The 25,379-nt window shown below is 55.7% G+C and overlaps 2 protein-coding genes, 1 non-coding gene and 1 pseudogene across 8 annotated transcripts; 3 read left to right on the forward strand and 1 right to left on the reverse strand.

Moving 5' to 3' along the window:
• The first annotated feature begins 4,201 nt into the window (after nucleotides 1–4,201).
• On the forward strand, nucleotides 4,202–9,574 carry LOC130028853 (TIP41-like protein; annotated as a pseudogene).
• Nucleotides 8,669–8,775, reverse strand: LOC130029028 (U6 spliceosomal RNA). Its single transcript, XR_008793245.1, has one exon. It is a non-coding gene; the product is annotated as a U6 spliceosomal RNA (small nuclear RNA).
• Nucleotides 9,286–12,615, forward strand: ACP5 (acid phosphatase 5, tartrate resistant). Of its 5 annotated transcripts, XM_056119265.1 has the most exons (7): nucleotides 9,314–9,356; nucleotides 9,492–9,580; nucleotides 10,384–10,447; nucleotides 10,546–10,806; nucleotides 11,001–11,128; nucleotides 11,238–11,583; nucleotides 11,988–12,615. In XM_056119265.1, exons 4-7 carry the CDS (start codon nucleotides 10,546–10,548, stop codon nucleotides 12,228–12,230), a joined length of 978 nt encoding a protein of 325 aa, XP_055975240.1. In that variant the 5' UTR covers nucleotides 9,314–9,356; nucleotides 9,492–9,580; nucleotides 10,384–10,447; the 3' UTR covers nucleotides 12,231–12,615. The 5 variants fall into 5 exon arrangements, with proteins under 5 accessions (XP_055975241.1, XP_055975240.1, XP_055975239.1 ...); XM_056119266.1 differs by lacking the exon at nucleotides 9,492–9,580 and having other exon boundaries at nucleotides 9,286–9,356; XM_056119264.1 differs by lacking the exon at nucleotides 9,314–9,356 and having other exon boundaries at nucleotides 9,383–9,580; nucleotides 10,318–10,447.
• A 9,302-nt stretch (nucleotides 12,616–21,917) lies between these two features.
• ELOF1 (elongation factor 1) lies at nucleotides 21,918–25,090 on the forward strand. Of its 2 annotated transcripts, none has more exons than XM_056119272.1 (4): nucleotides 21,918–22,020; nucleotides 24,161–24,278; nucleotides 24,373–24,443; nucleotides 24,592–25,086. In XM_056119272.1, the coding sequence occupies exons 2-4, from the start codon at nucleotides 24,163–24,165 to the stop codon at nucleotides 24,654–24,656; spliced, it is 252 nt and encodes an 83-aa protein (XP_055975247.1). In that variant the 5' UTR covers nucleotides 21,918–22,020; nucleotides 24,161–24,162; the 3' UTR covers nucleotides 24,657–25,086. The 2 variants fall into 2 exon arrangements, with proteins under 2 accessions (XP_055975247.1, XP_055975248.1); XM_056119273.1 differs by lacking the exon at nucleotides 21,918–22,020 and adding an exon at nucleotides 22,027–22,197 and having other exon boundaries at nucleotides 24,592–25,090.
• Nucleotides 25,091–25,379: the final 289 nt, after the last annotated feature.

A 25,379-nucleotide genomic window follows, 5' to 3' on the forward strand; every position in this document is an offset into this window, starting at 1 on the left:
ATCCACATACTCACGGGGCTTAGAGATCCTCCTGGGCAACTTTTTGAGCACATGCACACACACACACACATACACACACACACACACACGAGTTCTATTTTCACATTCCAGGAGAACTTGTGAGGATGTAAAGAAAGCGAGTTTGTGGATCTTGTTTTGCAGATGATGATAAAGAAGCAGCCGAAGAAGCGGCTTAAGGGGGAGAGGAGGTGACCGCACACATGGAGCTCCAGGCTTGGTTCCTGGCGCTGGACTCACCCTGAGCCCGCCCCACTTTTTTTTTTTACTTTTTGGGTCACACCCAGCGATGCTCAGGGGTTATTCCTGGCTCTGCACTCAGGAATTACTTCTGACGGTGCTCAGGGTACCATATGGGATGCTGGGAATCGAACCCGGGTCGGCAACATGCAAGGCAAACGCCCTACCCGCTGTGCTATCGCTCCAGCCCCCCACTTTTTTATTACTGTCGTGGCTACTCGTGGAACTTGTCTCTGATTCTAGTACGGGGTGCAAGGCTCAGGGACAGGTGCAGCTGGGGTTTTCACAGACTCAAGTGACAGTGTCTGGGACTGCACAGGGCCATGGAGACTGAGGGAGAGAGGAAGACAGAAGCTCGGGTAAGTGTAACCCAGAGACTCGAATGGGGAGGAGCAGTCAAGGGGCGAGGGGTGGATTCACCTGGCCCTGTGCACGTGCCCTTCCCAACTGTGCTGTTGTCAGTGCGCCCTTCTGTAAGAACTAGAAGCCGGTCCTTAGCCAGATTCATTGTAACACGCACACACACGCTCAACCTGTCAGGTAGTGCTGCAGTTCATCTTCTGGCCACGAGGGGGAAACAGTGTCCAGCTTAAGAGGCTGAGGGCTCCCGGATGAATTGCCCGAGACACTACCCAAGACCGCCCCTTTGTTTTACTTTTTTATTTATTTTGTGTAAAGGGCGGGGGGTGGATTGCTGGGGGGTTTTGTTTGTTTTGGGGCACACCCAGCGGTGCTAAGGGGATAATCAGGGGACCCTGTGGGGTGCCGATGATGGAACATGGGTCAGCTGCATGCAAGGTAAACGCCCTCCCTGCTGAATTATGGCTCTGGGCCCTGGTTCCATTTATTTACTTGTTACATTGAGTCCTTTACTTACAGGTCATTATTAACAGGCCCCTAATGACATGGTATCAGTGGGGGAAATGGAGCTCTGGGCCAAAAGACAGGATAGTGGTTAAAGTGCTTATCTTGGGGGTATGGTGCCGCCAGCAGGTCAATCTGTACCTGTGAGGCGAGTGCATCAGCAGCCTGATGACTCCTTCAGACTTCCAGATACCCCAAAATTGCTGCTGTGCCTTTGGCCAGACCCCAAAAACTTGGGGCAAAGTTTACCAAGAAAGTAAACGGCCAAAAGTTAGGTATGTGGGAAACATACCCACAAACCACCTCCGGCTCAGCTATATAATTGGAGGCATGGCCTCTCTGGTTCCTGATCGAACTGCTTAATGGCCATGATCCCAGAGACTTAGAAACAAATCTCAAAACCCAGCGGCTTTTGGCAGAAATGCGTCCGGTCCCTGCAGTAGGTTAACGGTGCTGGGCCAACCCAGGTGGGAATAGGTTTAGTGCCTTGGCCTGTTCCCCCTGGTGGCCCAGTGGCCGCCATACTTCAGAGGCCACTGGACAGTCAGGTTTGGGCCCCCAGTGACGAGACACGCAGGGCCTCACGGGATGGGGGTGGAGCCGGTCTTGTCCTCCCCACCCCAATGAGACCCCAAATCATCGCCCACAAACAGCCTCTCTGGCTCCTGATCAAGCTGCTTAACGGCCATGATCCCAGAGACTCAGAAACAAATCTCAAAACCCAGTGACTTTTGGCAGAAATGCATCTGGACCCCACAGTACGTTAATGTCTCCGGGACACCCCAGGGAGGAAAGGGCGTTGTCCCTCTGCCTGCTCCCCCTTGGCGGCTCAGTGGCCGTCATCCTCCGGAGGCCATTGGACAGTCAGGTCTGGGCCCATAGTGACAAGACATTTTGGGCCTCACGGGATGGGGGTGGAGCCGGGCCTGTCCTCCCCACCTGAACGAGACCCCAAGTCATCGCCCACAAACGGCCTCTCTGGCTCCTGATCAAGCTGCTTAACGGCCACGATTCCAGACACCCAGAAGCAAATCTCGAAACCCAGTGGCTTTTGGCAGAAATCCCTCCAGATTTAAGTGTTAAAATTTCGGAATTTCACATGGCCCTACTGCAGCTACGCGACATCATATGTTATTCATAACCATAACCTAATGCTGGTGCATTAGAACACATATTGTCTACTGTTGCCTTTTCAGCAGATCTGAGTGTTGGGGTAAAATCTCAAATAATAATGGTGGGTCCGGTGTCAAAATATTGAATGTGATCAAAGTAGAGAGAGAGTAATGTGGAAATCATCTGTCCCACAGGTAGGGGGAGGGTGTGGGAGTATACTGGGGTTTTTGGTGGTGGAGAATGGTCACTGGTTGAAGGTACGGGTGTTTCATTGTATGACTGAGACTTAGACCCGAAAGCTTTGTAACTGCTCTCACGGTGATTCAGTAAATAAAATTATAAAAAAAAAAAGAAAAAAAAGTGCTTTTCTTGCTTGCTGCTGAGCTGGGTTCAAATCCCTGGTACCATATTAGGTTCCTGAGCTCTGCAGGGAGTGACCCCTGAACACAGAGCCAGCGGAAGTCCTGAGCAAGCTGGTTGTGGGCCAAACAACCTTCGCCCCACCCCCAAAAATAAAATAGGATTCTCATGTGTGTATGTAGGGTACAGAGTTAACCAGGGAGGGCTGGAGAGATAGCACAGCGGGTAGGGCGTTTGCCTTGCACGCGGCCGACCCGGGTTCGATTCCCAGCGTCCCATATGGTCCCCTGAGTACTGCCAGGAGTGGCTCCTGAGTGCAGAGCCAGGAGTAACCCCTGTGCACCGCCAGGTGTGACCCAAAAAGAAAAAAAAAAGAGTTAACCAGGGATTGAACCCAGGTCCTCACTTAGGACTTACCCAGGTCAAGGAAAAAGAGCCACAATTCAAGGGTATTTGTAAATACCTTGTACATTTTACATCAAGGGGGGGTGAAAAAAACCACAATTGTTGAATTGGAGTTAATGATGTGAGCAGTGAGGGAGAGGGAGAGGCTGCCTCGGCTCTAGATCACTGGTTCACTCAAGATTTAGTTCTCAGCCTTTGGGGTTACCCCCTTTACTTTATATCCTATCCTCTTCTCCATGAAAGCTACAGCACCTCCTGGGGTTCAGCCTGTGTACCCTAGTACACCTAGGGCCGAATTCCCTTCCAAAGCAAAATAGGAGCCAGAGCAGTAGCACAGCGGGGAGGGTGTTTGCCTTGCACATGGCCAACCCAGGTTTGATCCTCAGCATCCCACCAGGTCCCGAGCACCTCCAGGAGTGATTCCTGAATGCAGAGCCCGGAGTAACCCCTGAGCAGTGTCAGGTATCGCTTAAAAAAAAAGGAATAAACAGTATTGAACTTAAAACACTTGCCTTTCTCTCAGATGACATGGGTTCTATCTCCTGCATTCATGTGGTCCCCTGACATCACCAGGCGAGATCCCTGAGCACTTCTGGGTGTGACCCACAAACCAAAAAAAAAAAAAAGAGGGGGCTGGAGAATATAGTATAGGGGCTAAAGCAGTTGTCTTTTTCTTTTTTTTGCTTTTTGGGGCACACCCGGAGATGCACAGGGGTTACTCCTGGTTCATGCACTCAGGAATTACTCCTGGCGGTGCTCAGGGGACCATGTGAAATGCTGGGAATCGAACCTGGGTTGGCCGCGTGCAAGGCAAATGCCCTACCCGCTGTGCTATTGCTCCGGCAGTTGTCTTGTATCCCTTGGTCCCTGTTTTGTTTTGGAGCCACACCTGGCTCTGCACTCACGGATCACTACTGGTGGGGTTCAGGGGGTCATAGGTGGTGTGGGGGACCAAGCCTGGGTTGGCTCTGGCTTGAATCTTCTGCATCACATGTAGTTCCCGCACAGTCCGCCAGGGGTCGCTGTTGACCACAGAATCAGGTATCGCCCCTGCGTACGCCAGGACCGGGCCGATAAAAGCGAAGCAAAGCTCCGGGCTTCTCTGTCGCTCCCCGAAGCCACACGTGTCAGGATTTTGATTTGCTTTTGTTTTGTTTTAAATCTCCCAGGCACGAGGGACTGGGCCGGCCGGCGGGGGGCAGGCGGCGCCGGGCATGGTAACGGGCGGGCGGGCCGAGCCCCGCAGCGGCGACGCGACGATGATCCACGGCTTCCCGAGCAGCCACCAGGACTTCGCCTTCGGGCCCTGGAAGCTCGCGGCCGCCAGGACGCACATCGTGAAGTCGGCGGACGCCGAGGAGTTGCCCAGTGAGCTGCACATGCCGTCGCTGCCGGAGATGATGTTCGGGGACAATGTCCCCAGGATCCTGCATTGCTCTGGCTTGGGGATCCTGTTCAACACACAGCGCTGAGGGGGTGTCAACAGCTTCCAGGGCATGCTGAAGGTGGCGTGCGCCGAGGACGGAGGGCGAGCACTCCAAGGAGGTGCTGAAGCCGTAAGACTGGACCTACACGACGGACGACAAGGGCACGCTCCTCGGGGAGTCCCTGAAGCTGGAGGTCGGACCGACAAACAGACCACATCGACACGGAGAAGCGGAAAGCCCGCGAGCAGATCAAGTTCTTCGAAGCGGTTCTCCTGTTTGCGGACGAGCTCCACGGCCACGGAGTGTCCAGCCTCCCCGTGAAGATCAGAACGACGCCGTCCAGCTTCTTTCTGCTGCTGAGGTTTTTCCTGCGGATCGTCGGCGTGCTCAGCCGGATGAACGACACCCGGCTGTACCACGAGGCGGACCAGACGTACGTGCTGCGGGAATACACCTCCCGGGAGAGTGAAATCGCCAACTTAATGCACTTGCCACCCGCCCTGTTCACAGAGCCCAACGAGATCTCGCAGTACCTGCCCTTCAAGGGGTCCGTGTGCGAGAAGCTGCTGTTCCAGGACAGGATCGACTCGAACCCCGACGACGCGCAGGGCAGCCCCTGCTCAAGTAGCTGGACTGGAACGTGTATAAGTCATACCTCACCTCACCTGACCTTCCGATTGCTTCCAATAATTTTCCATGCAGATTTGAACAAAACAGATGCAATTTATAAAAATTTCTAAGACAGGAAAAAACTTGTAAGACTATTCATTAGCTGAAGTTTGTAGGCCACTTATATATTGATTTGATTCAGATGTCTTAGTTCCTGCGAAACATAATATTTATTTATTTATTTTTACTTTTTGGGTCACACCTGGCGATGCTCAGGGGTTACTCCTGGCTTTGCACTCAGGAATCACTCCTGGTGGTGCTCAGGGGACCATATGGGATGCTGGGAATCAAACCCAGGTCGGCTGCATGCAAGGCAAATGCCCTACCCGTTGTGCTATTGCTCCAGCCCCTAATTTTTTGTTTTAATTGCAGACGAGAGGAAGATAAATTTAGTATATTCCCGGGAACTTCCTTATCTTCTTGTGGGGGGAAGAAGCCAAGAGAAGCCGTATCTGACCATTGCTACAGAAGATATATGCCATTTTATATTTATTTGTTCCTAGTGTCTTTTTGTAAAAGGGAAATAAACAATAAACAAGGAGTGCTCAAAAAAAAATAAAAATAGGGACTGGAGCAATAGCACAGCGTGTAGGGCGTTTGCCTTGCATGCAGCTGACTGGGGTTCGATTCCCAGCATCTCATATGGTCCCCTGAGCACCGCCAGGGGTAATTCCTGAGTGCAGAGCCAGGAGTAACTCCTGTGCATCGCCGGGTGTGACCCAAAAAGCAAATAATAATAATAATAAATAAATAAATAAATAAGTCTCCCAGGCACAAAGGACTCGGCGCTTAAATGACGTTATGATACTCAGAACCTCCTGATCACTTAGGACTTACCCAGGTCAGGGAAAAAGAGCCACAATTCGAGGGTATTTGTAAATGGCACCTCCTTGTAAGTTTTACGTCAATGCGGGGGGGGGGGGAACACAATTATTGAATTGGAGTTAATGATGTGAGCAGTGCGGGAGAGGGAGAGGCCGTCTCCGGGCTCCAGATCACTGGTTCACTCATGATTTAGAATTGAATGCTGAGGGCTGGAGCAACAGACAGCAGAGCTTCGCCTTGCATGCAGCTGACCAAGATTTGATCCCCAGCATCCCATATGGTCCCTGATCCAGGAGTGATTTCTGAGTGCATGAGCCAGGAGCAACCCCTGTGTGTCACAGGGTGTGACCCAAAAAGAAAAAAAAATAGAATTGAATGGCGAAGACCTGGGCAATAATACAGCGAGTAGGGCGTTTGCCTTGCGTATAGCCAATCCGGGTTCAGTTTCTGGCATCCCATAAGGTCCCCCAAGCACCGCCATGAGTGAGTCTTGAATGGAGACCCAGGAGTAACTCTTGAGCGTTGCTGGGTGTGACCAAAAATGCAAAAAAACAAACAACAGAATTAAATTCTGAAGCCACCCCGCGCTCTAAGGAAAACCTTTCTCTGAAAAGGGGAATTAAGTCTTCACCATCACCTTATCACCCCAACCCCGTTTTCCTATAAGGTGCACCCCACCTTCTCTCCGTGAAGTATCTCAACTGTATAAGCTGTTTCAAGAAATTGTCTTAAGTATTTCTGTTATGAGGATTTGAAACTGGTGCGGCCAGTCTGGGCCAGAGTAGGAAGGTTACTAAAATATCAAATCAAATCAAAACAATGGGGCCTTGTGGAGTTCATGCACAATTCAATCAGCTAATCAATGGCTGAATAAATAGCAGTACTCCTACATATATTTAAAAAATAATAATAATGGGGCCGGAGTCATAGGACAGTGGGTGAGATGCTTGCCTTGTATGCAGCCAACTGGATTCAATCCTCAGCCTGCCATATGGTTCCTCCAAACCCTGGTCAGGAGCGATCACTGAGCTCAGAGCCCTGGACAGTACCAGGCGTGGCCCCCAACAAGCTACGATAAATGTCCGGGGCCAGGGAGACAACGGACAGAGGTTGGATCCCAGCACTGCTTGGTACTCCTATGTGGGCAGACACCCTGCCCCCAGCACTACCAGCTGTGGCCCATAAACCAAGAGAAAACAACAAACAGGTAATTCAGAAAGGTTCCCTCCAAGCTTTGATCCAAAGACTGAGCAAAAGGGAATGAACATTGGTCTGCTCTGGCTGATTCCAGCAAGTTCCAGCAACCCAGTCTGGAAACAATGCCCCAGAGAGGGTGGACAAAGGGATTGTGGTTTTATACTAAGAGGAACTCTCCCCTGCTACAGAACACACACAGAAAAAAATGGGAACTTGTCTTTTGAGCAAACACGGGCAGCCCCCGATGGGGTTAAGCTGAATGCGTCAGACAGAGGCTGAACAACATGTACTGGCCCGGATGGCCCCACTCAGGCGAGAGACACGAAAGCCATAAACAAAACAAAACAAAGCCTGAGCCTTCAGCCAGACTGCTGGGTCCTGGGAGGGGTGCAGTGGAGGACTCTAGAGGTTTTGGGGAGGGGTCCGTTGGACAGAAGTGGGGTAGGAGTTGTGTGACCATCGTCTGTGAAAGTAATAATGTCCTGAGACAGTGTTAATGTCACCTCAGGAGAAAAAAAAAAAAAACAGCGACATTTGGGCCTGAGTGATAGAACCGTGCATAGAGCGTTTGCCTTGCTAGTAGCTAGCCCAGGTTCGATCCCCAGCATCCCATAGGGTCCCCTGAACACCACCGGGAGTGATTCCTGAATGCAGAGCCAGGAGGAACCCCTGAGCATCGCTGGGTGCGACCCAAAAGCAATAAAACGATAAAAATGTTTAAGCAACTAGAAAGCACGTCCCAATTGCAAAGGCTCCCCGCCCCATGCTATGCCTCCAGTGCCCTTCAGGGGGCAGGAGAGAGTGTCTGCTCTGGAGAACTGACAGATGGCGAGGCGACAGTGACCGCAGCTAGGGAGAGATTAGATGGACGCAGACCAGGAGAGAGAGGGACAGGAGACAGAACAGCGGGGAGCGCGCCTGCTGACCTGGGTTCCCTCCCCGGCGCCCAGTAAGGTCCCCTGAGCCCAGGAGTTGATCCCTGAGTGCAGAGCCAGGGGTCAGCCCTGAGCATTCGTGTGTGGCCCCCACAAAATAAGTGGGCTGGGGCTGGAGAGATAGCACAGCGGGTAGGGCATTTGCCTTGCACGCGCCAACCCGGGTTCGATTCCCAGCATCCCATGTGGTCCCCTGAGCACCACCGGGAGTAATTCCTGAGTGCATGAGCCAGGAGTAACCCCAGTGCATTGCTGGGTGTGACCCAAAAAGCAAATTAATAATAAAAATAATAATAAGTGGGCTACAAAGTAGATGCTAGCTAGAAGAGTTTTTCTTTTTCTTTTTTTTTTTTGTTTCAAACCAAAGAACATTGATTTGACTTTTTTTTTTGCTTTTTTTTTTTTTTGCTTTTTTTGGGTCACACCCGGCAATGCACAGGGGTTATTCCTAGCTCTGCACTCAGGAATTACTCCTAGCGGTGCTCAGGGGATCACATGGGATGCTGGGAATCAACTCAGGTCGACCGCGTGCAAAGCAAACGCCCTACCCGCTGTGCTGTTGCTCCAGCCCAAGACATTTCTTATTTTTAAACGAGTATTTTAAGATTAACAAAATAATATATGGGACGCCTCACAAACTTGCGTGTCATCCTTGCGCAGGGGCCATGCTAATCTTCTCTGTATCATTCCAATTTTAGTATATGTGCTGCCGAAGCGAGCACAGTTTTTGTTTTTGTTTTTTTACTAAGATAATAGATCTGCACGCATGCCAGTGCTCTTGGCTGTGGCGAGTCCCATCGCCGGCTTGGGAGCCAGCGAATGTCCCAGCGCGGCAGAGAGGGTCAGACGTTTGTGCTCCCAGCGGAGAGCAGCGCAGGGGGAGGTGCGCGCCTTGCACGCCGCCGACCCCAGATTTATCCCCTGGACCGTGTGTGATGCGCGGAGCCCCGCCAGGAGTGATCCCTGAGGGCAGAGGCAGAGGAGAGCCCTGAGCCCCGCCAGGAGCGGCTGACACCCCCATCCCCAGTGCCCAAAAAAGGAGGAAGCAGAGCAAGACCCAGGAACCTGAGCCTGGGGAGAAGGTGCGAAGCGCCGGGTGAGGCCCTGAGTTCGATCCCTGGCGCCGCGCCCGCGTCACCCCCCACCCAGCACCACTGGGTGTGGTCCCCAGCACACAGCTTGGGAGGCTCCACCCCCCCAAAAAAATGCCAGGAAACTAGGGTTGCAAGGTCAGACTTCCTGCCGGGGTGGCCCAGCTCAGAGGCGGCGCCACTCACCCCGAGCGCCGGGAGCTTGCAAGCAGGTGTTTTCCTCTCCGCGGGGGGGGGGGGGGGCCGGGGGGGGGGCAGGAAATCGGGGCGCTGCGCCGCCCTCCCGGACGCGGAGCCGCAGCGCCCACGCGGGCGCCCCTCTGGAGCGGTTACCGCCCCGCTTTCAGGTTCGGGGCGCCCCGTCCTGCCTCCTGCCGGTCGCACGCACCCCCTGGCGCCCCGGGGCTCCCGCGGGCGCGCCCAGGCTTGACGGCAGGTGAGACCAGCCGGGCGGGTGGCGGCGACCTGAGGACGCGCGGCCCCCGGGGGAGGAAGGGACAAAGGTCCGCCTGCCTGACCCACTTCCTTCCTGTTTGCCGGAGTTGCTGGGGGGAGCCAGGAAGAAACCCCCAGCCGGTGGGGTGGAGGTGCGGGGGACCCCTGCGGTGTTCTGGGGAAGAATGAGTCACACGTCCTGAGCCCCTCTGCAAGGAAGGGGGCGGTGGGGGCAAACCAGGGGGGAGCAGAAGTAGACAGTGTGGGGGTGGTCCCCTTCAAGGCTGGGTCACAGGCATACCACTGAGACAGCTGCCAAGGTGGCAGGGTCAAAGGTCTGTGGTCCCAGGCCTCATGTCTGCTGCTGGCCCCAGGCTGGGGGGCTTGGAGGGTGCCTGTGGCTGGAGTGGGGTGTGGGAAGGAGGGGGGTGTGGGTGGAACTTCTTGCAAAAAGGGGGCCGCATGATCAGAGGGTCCTATACACAAGGGGGCTCCCCAGAGGCTGACCTTGAGGGATGTCCCTGCCCTGACCCTGCCTGTGGCCAGGTTGCCCCATGTCCAGACAGGCAGGGGCCAGCGCAGCCGCCTCGGCTTATCTGAGGCTCCCACACTCCGCCACACACGCAGCTCCTGCAGATAACGGGCAAAGCACCCCAGCTCCTGTGGGCAGACAGGGAGGCGGAGAGCAGGGCCAGACCCCTCACCCCAATCCCACGCGGGGCCCTCACATGACCCCAGGGGACGGCTACTGGAACTGTCTCTGGAGAAACCGCATCATCCTCGCTAATCACCCGCTTCTGCCAGGGAATAAAGGCCGGCGCGGGCACTCCCGGCCTGGACTCCAGCGGCCTTGCTGTGCCCCTCCAGGGTGAGTCCCGCTCCCCTTTGCACCCTGCTGTCCCTGGAGCCCCAAGCTCACATTGCCCAGGACACTGGGGGCCCATCTGAGCTGGCCTGTCCCTCCAGATGGACACCGGGACGCTGCTGCTCTTCCTGCACATCTGCGTGGGGCTCCCGCTGGCCCAGGGTGCCGCCCCCGCCCTACGCTTCGTGGCCCTGGGGGACTGGGGCGGGGTCCCCAATGCCCCTTTCCACACGGCGCGGGAAATGGCCAACGCCAAGGAGCTAGCCAGGACGGCGCAGACCCTGGGCACAGACTTCGTCCTGGCCCTGGGGGACAATTTCTACTTCACAGGCGTGCATGATGTAGATGACAAGAGGTTCCAGGTGTGGGAAACCACTGGGGTGGGAGGTTGAGGTGGGGGCTGGGAGGGGGAGGGGCTTCATACAGTGGGGACTCCCTCCCCAACCCTGGGGGACTCCGGGATCCCCAGCCCCCACTCCCAGGTAGCTAACAGAGGCCCGAGTGGAGCCACTTGGCATTCCCGGGGTGCCATGCCCTTGAACCCCCTTGGGCGCAGGAGACCTTTGAGGATGTGTTCTCGGATCCCGCGCTCCGGAACGTGCCTTGGTACGTGCTGGCTGGAAACCACGACCACCTGGGGAACGTCTCGGCTCAAATCGCCTACACCAAAATCTCCAAGCGCTGGTGAGCCTGGCGTCCCGCTCCGGAGGTCCCCGCCCGCCCCAGGACCTGAGCTAACTCTGGGGTCCACCCCCCTGCCCTTTCTCTCTGCCTCCCCCCCTCCCCGGCGCAGGCATTTCCCCAGCCTCTACTACCGCCTGCGCGCCCGCGTGCCCCAGACCAACGTGACCGTGGCCATCTTCATGCTGGACACGGTGACCCTGTGCGGGAACTCCGACGACTTCCTGGGCCAGCAGCCCCAGCGGCCCCGCGACCCGGAACTGGCGCGCACGCAGCTGTCGTGGCTCAAGAAGCAGCTAGCCGAGGCCCGCGACGACTATGTGCTGGTGGCCGGCCACTACCCCATCTGGTCCATCGCGGAGCACGGCCCCACCCACTGCCTGGTCAAACAGCTGCTGCCGCTGCTGGCCAAGTACAAGGTCACTGCCTACCTGTGCGGCCACGACCACAACCTGCAGGTGCGGGCCCGGCCACGCGGGGGCGCGCCTGCTCCCCGCGTCCAGCCAGCGGGGAGCCCCGGGGGGTCCGCGCGGAGGCTCTGGCTCAATCCCCACCCCCATTCCACAAAAAAGTACAAATTCTATGTTCTCTAACTGAAAAGTAGCCCAAAGTTCCTTAAAAGTTTTGGAACGCCCCCAGAGGCGTGTGTGGACGCGGCTGCTCTCTGGGAAATAGACTAAACGGGGGCGCTGCCCCCAGGGGGACAGAGAGGGGTCAAGGCAGGTCAGCGGGGAGGCCGGTTGCTTTGCCCAGGGTCAGCCAGGTTTGATCCCCAGCACCCCATAGAGTCTCTACACCCACTGGAGTGGGCTGGGGAAAAACCTCACCACCGCCCCCTGCGCCCCCGCCCCTGGTCCCGCAGTTCCTGCAGGATGACAGCGGTGTGGGGTACATCCTGAGCGGAGCGGGCAACTTCATGGACCCATCCAAGAAGCACCGGCGGAAGGTGCCCGAGGGTTTCCTGCGCTTCCACTACGGCGACGAGAACTCTCTGGGCGGCTTCGTGCACGTGGAGATCAGCGCCAAGGAGCTGGCGGCCACCTACATCGAGGCTTCTGGAAAATCCCTCTTCAAGGCCAGGCTGCCCCGGCGCAGTCGCTCCTAGACAGCCGTCGGGGGTTGGGGGGAGGACCCTGCAGGACCCTTGCCTCGGGGCCTGAGCAGGCTGGCCTGGGCTGGAAGGGTCAGGCAGAGATGGCCAGATGCTAGGATCCCAGGGCAGATGTCCCAACTGCAGGTGTCCCAACTGCAGTCATGCCCCAGGAGACCGGCTCCCAGAGTCGTGGGCTGGGGTGGGGCGGCCCAGGAAACTACCTTTGGCCCGGCCAATCACTGTGTCTGTTGGTCCACCTGCCTGGCTCAATAAAAGAACCCTTGCGAAGTTTACAGTGTCCTGGCCGGAGAGCGAGCATAGCAGGGAGGCACTTGCTTTGCATGCCATTGGCCTGGGTTCGATCCTGAGTGTCGCAGGGTGTGGCCCCCAAATTAAATAATAATAATAATAATAATAAAAGAAAAGAAAGCAGGTCTTGGTGTCCTTCCTCCCTGCCCCATCACACCTGAACATTTGTTTCTGTTCGTTTCAAAATGTCAGATCACAAACATGGAATGTGTAATATGGACGTCCAAATCCTTTGAAAGTCTTAATGATGCCATCCGTGTCCCAGAGTGACTTCTGTGAAGTGGGGAGGGAGAGGCGGCAGCCTGGAGGCGGAATATGTTCTTTCCTGTCCCTGCACCCCTGCCCCCACCCCACCCGCCCCACCCCTGTTGGCTGGCTCCTGGCAGGACACGGAAGAAGGAAAGTCAGTCCTAGACCTACCCAGGCCCTTCAGGTTCCCGTTTTTACTCGCAGAAAGGAAATTCCAGGAGGGGACAAGCAGTGAATGAAGTATAGCAGATTTTATTTGGAAGTTCTGGGGGGAAAGAGAGAATGTAGGCTCCCCAGAGTGAGAGGGCACCCCAGCATTAGATATGAAAGTCCACATCTCAAGAGGGGACCCGTGGGAGACGCCGCGTGCTCGGGTACCACATGCGCTCAGTCACAGCACATGGGCACAGACAGAGCATGGCTGGGCAACTGATGCGGGCGCTTCTTTGGTTCAGGCTGGCTTTGACAGGGTTTCTCTCAAGCTGCCCACGTGGAGCTTTCTTTATGGGTCACACCTGGCCATGCACAGGGGTTACTCCTGGCTCTGCTCTCAGGAATTACTCCTGGCGGTGCTCAGGGGACCAAATGGGATGCTGGGAATCGAACCCAGGTCAGCCGCGTGCAAGGCAAATGCCCTGCCCGCTGTGCTATTGATCCAGCAGCCCCCCCCATGTGGGGCTTTCTACTGAGCTAAGAGTCTGTTGCTAGGGTATTTGCCACGGGGTGGAGCTGGGAGCAGAGGCTGGTCTCTGACACCCCTTTTCTGGCCTTTGCTCGCGGGTTCCAGGCTTCTCTGGGTCTGTGCAGGCCCAAGGTCAAGGTCTGATAGGACCTGAGCCCTATGTCCACAAGTGGGCCCCAGCAACCTCAGGGCTAGTTGATTTTATTACTTCCCGTGTCAGGGTCCCCTTCCCTGCCTGCTTCGGGGGTGACTCTGGGCCAGCAGTAGCCCTTAAGCCTCCATCAGATGTGGCTCCAAAATCAGCAATAGCGACAAGGGTGCTGGACCCGAGGACAGCAGGAGGGCACTGGCCTTGCCGAGCCCAGCCTGGCTCCATCCTCGACATCCCATAGAGTTGCCTGAGCCCGGACAGGAGTGATCCCTGAGCATGGATGGGTGTGGCCCCGAACCAAACTAAAAGAAAAAGAACGAACTAACACAGAATAAAGAACCTGATTCATCTTCTGGAAGTGCTAGGGGACGCGTGGGGACCAGGGGGGCCTTCTGGCGGCAGCACATCGTGAGCCGCAGCTGTCTGAGCTACCTTCCCGGCCAGGAAGTAACGGTGAATGCCTTGGGGCCGGAGAGTCCAGTAGGTAGCATGCTTCCCTTGCATGCAGCCAACCTGGGTTCAGCCCCCCAAGCCACAGCACCATACATGGTCCCCCAGCCCCACCAGGAGTGTGCCCTTGGTGCCCTCCTGGGTGTGGCCCCAAGCAACAGATCCAGGGGCTGGAGTGATAGCACAGCGGGGTAGGGCATTTGCCTTGCACGTGGCCGACCCAGGTTCGATCCCCAGCATCTCATATGGTCCCCCGAGCACTGCCAGGAGTCATTCCTGAGTACAGAGCCAAGAGTAACCCCTGAGCATCGCTGGGTGTGACCCAAAAAGAAAATAGAAAACAGACCCAGACGAAAGCCTTGATTTCCTTTCTGTGTTTCTCCCCCAAAACCAGAAGCAGAGGTGGCTGCTGTCCCCCTTCCCTTGCCCACTCATGGGATAACCTGCTTTTCTGGTTTTATCTCTTTCTTACCAAGTCTGTGTAATTGGCATGTGGTTGTTACCTTTGTCAACCATAAGCTCAGCACTTCTCAACCTACTCCTCAGCACAGGTCCTGCCAGTTTTTTTCTCCTTAGCTTTTTGGGTCACACCCAGTGATGCTCAGAGGTTACTCCTGGCTCTGCACGCAGAAATGACTCCTGGCGTTGCTTGGGGGACTCTATGGCATGCCAGGGATCGAACCCCAGTCATCTGGGTCAGCTGCATGCAAGGCAAATGCCCTCAGGCCCCGGTCCTGCCAGTTTTGACAAAGGTAGCAACCACTAACCCACCGCTAGTTTGAAAGATCTCCAGCATCCCATCGTGTAACACTGGCTTAGCCCTCAGGGAACCTTCTGGTTCTTTCTGCAGTTCAGAGCCCTGGCTTGCTGGCTCTCTAAAGGGTTCCAGGACTGCTTCCGATTGCCCCACCCCACCCCACCCCAAACTGCATCAATAATCCCTTGCACATTTCATCTGCATCTTCAGATACTTTTTATTTGTTTGCTTTTGGGCCACACCCCACCGTGCCCAGGGCTCACTCCTGACCTGGCCCAGGGGACCCTCTGCAATGCCAAGGATGGAACCCAGGTCAGCAGCCTGCACCGCAGATGCCCTCCCCTCCCCTTCCCACCTTCCTCTCCCCACCCTCCCCTCGCCATTCTATTGTTTCAGCCTCATTCTATATTTTCACATTCAGATACTTTCTGTGGATAAACAGGATGGCTACACTTATCTTTGCTCCCTGACACCTCTTCAAACGCTTTTCAAACTCTCCCCCAGCAAAACTGCCACAGCCTGACCTCTGAGACCTGACTTTGGGGCCCCCTGGCAAGTGGGTCTGTAAAGAAAATTCTCGAAGCAGAAGTCTTCAGGGCCTATGTTGAGCTGCAGACTGGGAAGAGAAAGTTGATCCTGAGATGCAGAAGCCCAGTTCCTTCTGGGGGACTGAGTAACGCGTGCCAGCACCCCTGCATCCCAGTGAGCCGGCTGCAGTCAGTGCAAAGCTGTCTCCTCGCCAATGCCCCCTCAACTGCCTCTCCCACTGTGCAGGCAGGACCCCCACCTTGGAGCCCCCTGCAGCCTGTCTGAGAGCCCCTGGGACACCTAAAGGAAGCTGAACCAAGCTGTGGCCACTGGTGGTCTTCAGACACTTTAGAAAGGTCACAGCAAAGGTGCCAGGCTCACTGTAGTCCCGTTTCCTTGCTCCAGGCCAGCCCAGGGTCCCAAAGACCTTCACCTGACTGGCTTTGCACCACATGTGAGCAGATAGTAACCCCCATCAAAATGCCAACTGACCCCAGAGATAGCTCAAAGGGCTGAACCCCGGCTTTGCATTGGGAGCTCTAGGTTTGATCCCTGGCACTGCACAGTCCCCCGGAAGGGCCAGAAGCAACCTCTGAGCACCAAGTACCTCAGAGTGTGACCAAACCCTAAATCTAACAAGAATGACAACAACAAAAACCAACCTTTTGTGGCTGGAGCGATAGCACAGTGGGTAAAGCGTTTGCCTTGCACGCAGCCAACCCGGGTTCAATTCCCAGCATTTCATATGGTTCCCTGAGCACCGCCAGGAGGAATTCCTGAGTCAAGCCAGGAGTAACCCCTGTGCAATGCCGGGTGTGACCCAGAAAAAACCAAACTTTTATTTATTTATTTATTTATATTGGGGTTTGGGGTCACACCCAGCAATGCCTAGAGGTTACTTCTGGCTCACTCCTGGCAGGGGTCAGACTACAATGGGTAGGGCGTTTGCTTTGCATGTGACCAACCCAGGTTTGATCCCTGGCATCCCATAGTGTTCCCCAAACACTGCCAGGAGTAATTCCTGAGTGCAGAGCCAGGAGTCACCCCTGAGCATCGCCGGGTGTAACCCAAAAAGCCAACAAAACAAAAAGAATCACTCCTGGCAGGGCTCGGGGGGCCCTATGGGTGCCAGGGATCGAACCTGGCAAGGACCCTCCTGGCTATCCACTCTATAGCTCCTGCCCAGGACCAGAGCTGTCGTAGCGTTCCAGAAAACGGGCGAATTCATCCTGGGCACAAGGTCATTTCCAGAAGTGGCGGACTCTATCTTGACCCCGACTGTCAGCCGCTGTGACTCAGAGGCACCCGGCCAGCCATGTGAATCAGGGGCCAGCCAGTGTCTGGTGTCTCAGGGTCCAGAGTGTGGAAAGAAGTGACACATACAGGCAGGGAGGGACTCGCCGCTGAGGCCCCCACCCTCCCCTTGCCCCCCACCCCTTGTCCCCCACTTCCCAGCCACCGGAAGCAGTGCTCTCTGAGCCTGCTCCAGGCTGAGGAATCAAAGAAACCACCACCAGTAACGCAGAGGCCAGGGCAGCCAACAGAGGGCGCTGTTGCCAGGGCAGGTGGATGGGGGGGGGGGGCGTAGTGGGGGGTCCTCAGCTGTCCCCAAGGTCAAGGCCAGGAGGGAGCCCCAGGGTGGATCTTCAGCACTGCCTGACACTCCGAGTCCTGCCAGGAGTGATCCATGAGGTCGGAGCTGGGTGTCAACCCTGAATACTGCAAGTGTAGCCAAAACCAAACCAAACGAAGCAGGCAAGAGTCGTGGTCAGCAGGCCCAGGGCTGGCAGCGGGCGTGGGGAGGGCTGTGGCAGAGGCAGCTACGGCGTTCCAGAATAGCTGAGAATGCGTTGGGATAAAGGGGCATTACAACCTGAGGGGTGCTGCATCTTGTCAGCCCCCAAATGGCATAGCCTGAGTCCGACGCTTCACACCAGGCGCAGAAACGAATTCCTGGACACAGTCAAGAGAAAACAGGAGACGAAAGCAAACACATAAGCTGAGATGAAATCCTGCAGATTCTGTTGATCATTAACCCCGGTTGGACACGAGCCAAAGTGCTGAGTGCTGAAAGCAGCAATGACCCTTGATGACTCCGGGAACTGGGAACCAACTCAGAGACGAATAGGAACTTCTGACAGGGCTTGGGGACTTGGAGTCTTTCCGGCATAAAGTCACGCGTTTGAGCCCTGGTGCCATCACATGTGACAGCATGATCCCTGCGATTCTCCAAAACCGCCTGGGATTTTGTCTGTTCTGCGGCCAGGGCTGTCGGGGAGCACCACACAGGGGAGAAACCCCAGTGAGAACTGCACCTGAAATGATGCGTGAACAGTCACGCAGAAGGAATGGCATTTGTCTTGTTGGAAATTTACCCTGGTTGAGACCAGGCACGGCATACCATGCCCCAAGCATCGCCCAGGGTCACCCCTGAGCACAGAGCCAGGAGTTATCCCAATAAGCCCTGAGAAGATGTGGTGTCCAAAATAAAGATAGACAACTAAAATGGTGCCATTGCCTGTGACTGTTTATTTGCCTGTCTAAAGAAAATGCAGGGGCTGGAGAGATAGCACAGCGGGTAGGGCGTTTGCCTTGCACGCGGTCAATCCAGGTTTGATTCCCAGCATCCCATATGGTCCCCTGAGCACTGCCAGGAGTAACCCCTGTGCATCGTCGGGTGTGACCCAAAAAGCAAAAATAAAAATAAATAAAAAATAAATAAAAGAAAGAAAATGCAAAGAGGGGCTAGAGCGATAGTACAGCGGGTATGGCTTTTGCCTTGCACGTGGCCGACCTGGGTTCAATCCCCAGAATCCCATATGGTCCCCCAAGCACCGCCCGTAGTAATTCTTGAGTGCAGAGCCAAGAGTAACCGCTGAGCATCGCCTGGTGTGATTCTAAAAGGAAAAAAAAAAAGCAAAAGATCTAAGCAGAGATCGGGTGCAAGGGTTGGGAGCAGGCGAAGGGTGAGGAGGGAGATGAAGAGATTACTGGAGAGATTACCGGAGAGATTATTGGAGGGATTACTGGAGAGATTACTGAAAACAGTTGCTGTCCTGATTGTGGTTTCCCACGGCCAGACATGAAATTCTCATTTACAAGGTCTGTCAATTACATCTGAATTGCACTGGGAAGGAGGGAAGGAAGGAAGGAAGAAAGGAAGGAGGGAGGGAAGGAAGGAAGAAAAGAAGGAGGGAGGGAAGGAAAGAGGGAGGAGGAGGGAAGGATTGATAATCGCAGATGAGCATGCAATCACCTTTGTATGCAATGGCAGAGCCGCACTATAAAGTATATTGCTGGTATAAATAAGAGCGAGGGGCCATCACGGTGGTCCAGAGCGTGGGTTAGGGCACTTGCCTCACTCGCGGCTGACCCAGATTCACTATCCCTTACGGTCCCCAGAGGCCTGAGTGCAGAACTAGAAGAAAGCCCTGACTTCCAGGTGTGGCTCAAAAACCAGTAAATAAATAAGTAAATAAAATAAAAAATAAAAACAAGGGTGGGAGCGGTAGTACAGCGGATACGGCACTTGCCTTGCACCTGGTTCCACCCCCGGACTCCGATAAGGTCCACCAGGCACCGCCAGGAATCACTTAATCACTTAACTTCCCGTTAATCGTCAATTTGCTTGAGCGGGCGCCAGTAACGTCTCCATTTGTCCCTGTCATGTGCTAGTGTAGTCCAATGGCGTCTGTTCGCTCTAGGAACATGAAGAGCCTCAAACCGATTGTTCATAATCTTGATGAAGAAGTCTGACCATCTGGTAGGTGGGTGGCCACGCAGTCTTTTGACATCCTGTGGAATCCAGTCGGTAACAGCTCTAGTCCATCTTCCGGAATTGCCGTACCATATTTGATAGGGTTCAAATATGGTAACACCTAGAGGGCGATTAGAGGTCACCCCAAAAACCTCTATCCCTCTCGGAAAGACTGGCAAGCTACCGAGAGTATTCCGCCCACACGGCAGAGCCTGGCAAGCTATCCGTTGTGTATTCGATATGCCAAAACCAGTAATTACAATGGGTCTCATTCACTTGACCCTGAAGGCTTCACCGATATGGCAGCACTGAGAAGGATGAGAAAGGAGAGGCCGATAAAATCTCAATGCTGAACTAGGCTGCCAGAACGAAGGAAGACAAAAATGATCGTCTGTACTTTCAATGCACGTATGCTAGCATCAGATGCATCCATCGAGGACCTGATGGTACAAGCGCGAAAGATCAAGTATGACATCATTGGTCTGACCGAGACAAGAAGGCACGAATCTCACCATGCCGTTTTCGATACTGGAGAAGAATTGTTCCTCGGAACATGCGATAAAAGAGGTGTCAGAGGCGTTGGTGTCCTTGTCAACACAAACTTGGCCATGAGCATTGATTCATTCGAATGCCTAACAACCCGAATCGGACGTTTACATTTGAATAGATGTGGCTCACTGCCTGCGGTTTCTATCTTCATTGTCTACGCACCAACATCTCATTATGATGAAAGAGAAATTGAGAAGTTTTACATGGAACTGGAGAAGTTCTATAAAGAAGACCACACCTTCTACAAGATCATTGTGGGTGATTTTAATGCCAAGATAGGACCGAGAAGATCAGCTGAAGAACTTCACATCGGGACCCATGGCCTAGAATGGAACGAACAGGGTGAGAGACTGTCTGAGTTCATTATGTCGACCAAGACCATCCATGATAACTCACAGTTCCAGAAGGCAGAATCTAAACGTTGGACGTGGGAGTCTCCCGGTGGACGATTCCACAATGAAATAGACCACATCATATTCAATCGATGATTTTGCCTGACTGATGTCGCTGTTGTCCCAAAATTCTGAACGGGATTGGACCACCATCTCCTTTGTGCAAAATTCTACTTCACAGAGCAGGGAGAAAGGGCTGCAAAGTTTAAAAAGAGAACTCTCAGACCGCCAGGAATAACTTTTTTTTTAAGTTTTTGGGTCACACCTGGCGATACTCAGGGGTTACTCCTGGCTCTGCACTCAGGAATTACCCCTGGCGGTGCTCAGGGGACCATATGGGACGCTGGAAATCGAACCCGAGTCGGCCGCGTGCAAGGCAAACGCCCTACCCGCTGTGCTATCACTCCAGCCCCCAGGAATAACTTCTGAGTGCAAGGCCAGGAGTAAACCATGAGCGTCGCTATGTGTGGCCCCAAAACCAAACAGATCCGTGATGGGGCTGCTAAACACTGAGTGTGGGCTCACAGCTTTGAGGAGCCTTCTCGAGGTGGCGGTGCTTGGTCTTCCACTGCCCCCTAGCGGCGTCTGGAAAGACATGTATTTTCTTTATTTTCTTTCTCTCTCTTTTTTTTTCTTTTCGGGTCACACCCAGCGATGCTCACACTCCTGGCTCAGCACTTAGGAATTACTCCTGGCAGTGCTCGGGGGACCATGTGGGATGCTGGGGATCGAACTCGGGTCGGCCGCGTGCAAGGCAAACGCCCTACCCGCTGTACTATCGCTCCAGCCCCCATATATTTTCTGTTTGATTTGTTTGTTTCTTTCCTTTTGGGTCACGGCAACGCCAGAGCTTACTCCTGGCTCTGCACTCAGGAATTACTTACTCCTGGAGGTGCTCGGGGGACCATATGGGATGCCGGGATCCAATTGGGTCGGCTGCGTGCAAAGTAAATGCCCTCCTCACTATTCTAGAGCTCGGACCCCTATTTTCTATTTGAACTGAATCTCAATTCCCTGACCTTGGTCAGCCTGGCCTTGGCCTATCCTGCCCCTCTTTCATCTTTTTAAAAATCGAAGCAAATTGTTCTTATTAAAAGAAATTGAGGTGTGAGAGGAGAGAAAAAGGAATGCGTGTTCAAGAGAGAAAAAGGGCTTTGCAGAGATGTGTGAAGCATCTTTCTGCCTCTTAACCAAACGCAGCTGGCCGCGGAACAAAGTTGACAGCTCGCCCTGGCTTGAAAGCCCTTCTTCTGGAAGCTTCTGTGACAACCCCCCAGCTCCTTATCCCACCTTACTACCCTACCTCGTCTCCTTCTTCCCCTCAGTCCGCCTCCTGGGTTCCCTGGCCCCAGTCCCTGACCTCCCCCGGGGTGTGAACTGTCTCAAAATCCAGCCCATTGGCCTCCCATACCCTCAGCGGGCGCCTCCCAAGCTTCCCTGATCAAAACACGAGCCTCAGTTTCTCCCCTGAGCCTTCTCTTTCATGGAGGGTACGGGCTCTGGGCCACATCAGGGTGCTCTGGGCAACTCCTGGCTCTGCAGCACCATCTGTGAGTGGGGTACAAGGGGCGGGGGCTTGCACTGGGAAGAAAGTCACTTGGGAGACCTCAGGAAGAGGCTCTCAGAGCTGGCACTGCCTAGCTCTGTGCCCCTAAACGCGGGTCCAGCTGCTAGGGTGGCGGGGGGGGGGGGGGAGGCGGGGGAGGGTAAACCGATCCCCCAGCAGCGGGCGGCCGACGTAGGACCAGCTCAGCGCCCGCGGCAGCCTCCGCGCAAGCGCACAGAATTCCCGCCACAGCGGGAAGCGAGGACGCATGCGGGCGGCTCCTTCCCCCGAGGGAGGCGGAGCCTGGCGGGGACGGGGCGCTGACGGGGGCGGGGCCTTCGCGCAAGGGAGGGGTTTCCGCTTCCTCCGAAAGGCGGAAGTCCCTGTCTCCCGGGTGAACCTGGCAGTGGCGACGCGCGGAGACGTGTGCAGGTGAGGGGTGGCGTGGCTGGGCGCTTGGGCGCCGACGGTCGCGGCGTCCTGGCAGACGTACCGGGGGCCTGGGGAGCGGCGGATCGGGAGCCTCCCTCCCCGGTCAGCGCGGGCGGCCTAGCGTAGCTGCTCGGAGGCCTGGCGCCCGCGGGAGGAGATCCCGAAGCCTTATCCGGGGTGAGGTTACGGGGTACGCGGTGGTCCCCGAAAGAGATGAGACTCTGGGCTCATCCGTAGTTGGCCCGATTCATGAAACTTCACCTGTTCTCGCGCAACACGGGGTTCCTGCGAGCTTCGTGCGGACCAGGCGCAGGAATTGGTGCGGGCGCTGGGGGCGATGATGGCCTCCACCGCCCCAGAACTGACTTTCTAGTGTGCGGGACTAGCGCGATCTGCCCGTAGGCTTGGGAATCTGCGGGGGGGGGGGGGAGCACCCCCAGGCGATTCTGTTGCAGGTGCTACCTAGGCTGAACTTTTGTTTTGTTATGGGGCCACACCCTGCGGTGCTCAGGGCTGACTCCCGGCTCAGAACTCAGGGATCATTCCCAGCGGTGCTCAGGGGACCCTCTGTGGTGCCGCTTGCCCTTGTGGGCTGGGTGTACCTGCTGTACTATCTCTCGAGCCCTTGAATTTTGTTTAAAAAAAACGTAAACAAGGTGAGCGCCTGCGTTCGGGGGGACTGCATGACTGCGGCGGCAGCGGCAGCGAGTGTGTCTGTCCGCCCTGTGTCTTCTCTCTTGTGTCCCATTCCCCCAGCCTGGTCCCCTCCCCCCCACACCCCAACCTGGTCTTTTTGCCTCGGCCTTGGCCATTCCCAAAGCTGGTGGCAACGGCGGGGTGGCTGCCGCCTTCCTACTGCAGTTGGAGCCTTTCCCAACCTTGTGGTCGTTCTCCCCCACGCCCCCTAGACCCCCCCCTCCCAGTCTAGCATAGCCTGTGGGAAGTGTCTGCCCCTCCCAGCTGAAGTGCTCTCCCTTGGTGTGTGAGAGTGTGTGTCTGGAATCTGAATCCCCCAAAGGCAGACATGCTGCTGGCAGTGTGGGTGGGCGAGAGGACGCTCATTCATTCATTCATTCACTCACTCACTCACCCCATATGGGTCATGAGCGTTTCTGAGGCTCTGGGGAAATAATAATTAAAAAAGAAAAGGTTCTGGTGGGGTTGAGATCAGGATGACCATTAGGCAGGGTTAGGGCTGGCGGGAGACTGGAAGGGGCCCTGGAGATCATGCCACATTTGTGGGTGAGAAGCGTGCTTACAGGAGCTGGCCAGGGCAGCAGGGTAGGATGGAATCGAGGGTGTGAGAAGAAATAAAGGCTATATAGGACTTCGGGAAATCCAGAAGTGCCCTTGCTGGCGCCACCGGGAGGGGCCAGTCTGTGTTCCTTTGAGCCTGTGGTGCAGAGCTCAGAGTGGGAAGGGGCCCTTTAAGCTTCCTTGATCTACATAGGGGTGGCACCTGTGGCCAGAGACAGGGCCACCTCTCCAAGGAGGTGAGTTTTTGGGGAGAAGAGAGGACCCCAAAGACGCCTGCGGGCTCCCTGGTAATTCGACAGGATTGGAAACAGGAGCCATTGGTAAGATTGTAGATCCCCAGAATGGGAAGGGCAGGAGAAGTCTTTCTTTTGGGGAGCGGGGTGGGGGCGGTTAATAACACGTGGCGAGTAGGTTGGCGTGCAGGTGTCTGTACGTCTGCATGGCACCGGGACACGGGCCGGGTGGGGGTCGCAGGGCAGAGCAGAACTCTCTCTGCCTTTCTGTCTCGCCCTAATGGCCTCCCAGAGATCAGAAAACTCAGGGTGGGTCTGGAGGGTGGGCCGAGAGGCCGAGGGTGCAGGCATGTATGTAGAAGCTTCCAGGCAGTGAGATTGGGTGGGTGGGGAGCTATCTGCTGGCCAGGCCATCCATGGGGCTGGTGCTTCCTGGGGGTACCTGTGGTGGCTAGGCTGATTATGACCCAAATATTCTGGTAGTCCTTAAGACGCCTCATCCCTGCTGTATGGGGGGGAAACTGCAGTACAGAACCACCGTCCCTCTCCCCAGGGTTTCGTAGAAGTGGGGGGTACAGTCGCCACTTAGGCCATCTGCACCGCCAGGGCAGGAGACCTGAGGCTCCCTGACTCTGCCCCCCCGCCCCCAGACATGGGCCGCAGAAAGTCCAAGCGGAAGCCGCCCCCCAAGAAGAAGATGACGGGGACGCTGGAGACTCAGTTCACCTGCCCCTTCTGCAACCACGAGAAGTCTTGTGATGTGAAAATGTGAGTGGGTGGAGTCCCCGGCCGGGGAGGGGGCCTCTGCCACCTGCAGAAGCTGCTCCCCACTTGCTCACGCACCCCACACCTCGCGTTCCAGGGACCGAGCCCGCAACACTGGAGTCATCTCCTGTACCGTGTGCCTGGAGGAGTTCCAGACGCCCATCACCTGTATCCTTGCCAAACCTGGGGGCTCGTGGAGGAACGCGGGGGTCATGGCAGGGCTGCCTGTTGGTCCCCATCCCTGGTTCCAGGTCCCCCTCCCCCATGAGGGGTGGGGTCCAGATGAGGTCAGTTCCCCTTGACCACAGCCAATCAGATTTGTCAGAGCCCGTGGATGTCTACAGTGATTGGATAGACGCCTGCGAGGCAGCCAATCAGTAGCGAGGAGGAGGACCCACCCCCTGGCAACCCATCCCCACCCCACCCGCCTGAGTTCCGAGCCAGAGACATTGGGGGGCCAGGGTGTGGGTCCAGGGCTGTGTTAGTCCACCGTGTGTATGTGTGTGTGGGGTGTGTGTGTGTGTGCATGCGCTTGATTGTTCACTTGCGTGACTGTGGTATGAGTCTGTGTGACTGGGAGCCAGGACGTGAAGTTGAGGTGTCCCTGTGCCCACTCTGCCTGAGCTGCCTCCATGGACACTGGGACTCTGACGTGCCGGGTTCTCCAGGGCCCTGAGTTGTTCGGGGGAGCCTCCCCCAAGTTCCTGGGACTTGTGACCGGGACCTCTGTGCTCCACCCAGCTCTCTCAGTCAGGCCCGGGCTGGGCGCAGGGAAAGGGGTGCGGTGGCGTTGGAATTGCTTTTAGGGAGTGGCAGGGGTCGAGCGCTGTGTTTTGACTTGCAATAAAGCTCTAATGGGACTCGTGGCTCCTTGTGGTTCCTTGGGGGGTCAGCGCGCAGGCTGGGTCACCCCAAGATTGCCCAACGGGCCGACAGTTGACGGGGCCTCCGGCACTCACTGGATTGGTGGACAATGCCGGCATCCAGCACTCAGAGCTCCACCCCAGGGCCCCCCTGCAAGGCTCTGAGCCAATGATATGCACAGAACCTCCCACAAGCGTGGGGGGCGGGGGTGTCCTTCAGGGCCCAGCAGAAAGGGGGTTC

Source organism: Sorex fumeus, unplaced genomic scaffold (assembly GCF_029834395.1).
Source record: "Sorex fumeus unplaced genomic scaffold, SorFum_2.1 ptg000041l, whole genome shotgun sequence".
Classification (NCBI taxonomy): domain Eukaryota; kingdom Metazoa; phylum Chordata; class Mammalia; order Eulipotyphla; family Soricidae; genus Sorex; species Sorex fumeus.

Excerpts from the sequence above, each read along its gene's own strand:
- ELOF1 (XM_056119272.1), top strand. The coding sequence starts at position 24,163 with ATGGGCCGCAGAAAGTCCAAGCGGAAGCCGCCCCCCAAGAAGAAGATG. Across the intron at positions 24,279-24,372 it reads AAGTCTTGTGATGTGAAAAT|GGACCGAGCCCGCAACACTG; the intron begins GTGAGTGGGTGG and ends CTCGCGTTCCAG. Across the intron at positions 24,444-24,591 it reads GTTCCAGACGCCCATCACCT|ATTTGTCAGAGCCCGTGGAT; the intron begins GTATCCTTGCCA and ends ACAGCCAATCAG.
- ACP5 (XM_056119266.1), top strand. The coding sequence starts at position 10,546 with ATGGACACCGGGACGCTGCTGCTCTTCCTGCACATCTGCGTGGGGCTC. Across the intron at positions 11,129-11,237 it reads ACCAAAATCTCCAAGCGCTG|GCATTTCCCCAGCCTCTACT; the intron begins GTGAGCCTGGCG and ends TCCCCGGCGCAG. Across the intron at positions 11,584-11,987 it reads GCCACGACCACAACCTGCAG|TTCCTGCAGGATGACAGCGG; the intron begins GTGCGGGCCCGG and ends CTGGTCCCGCAG.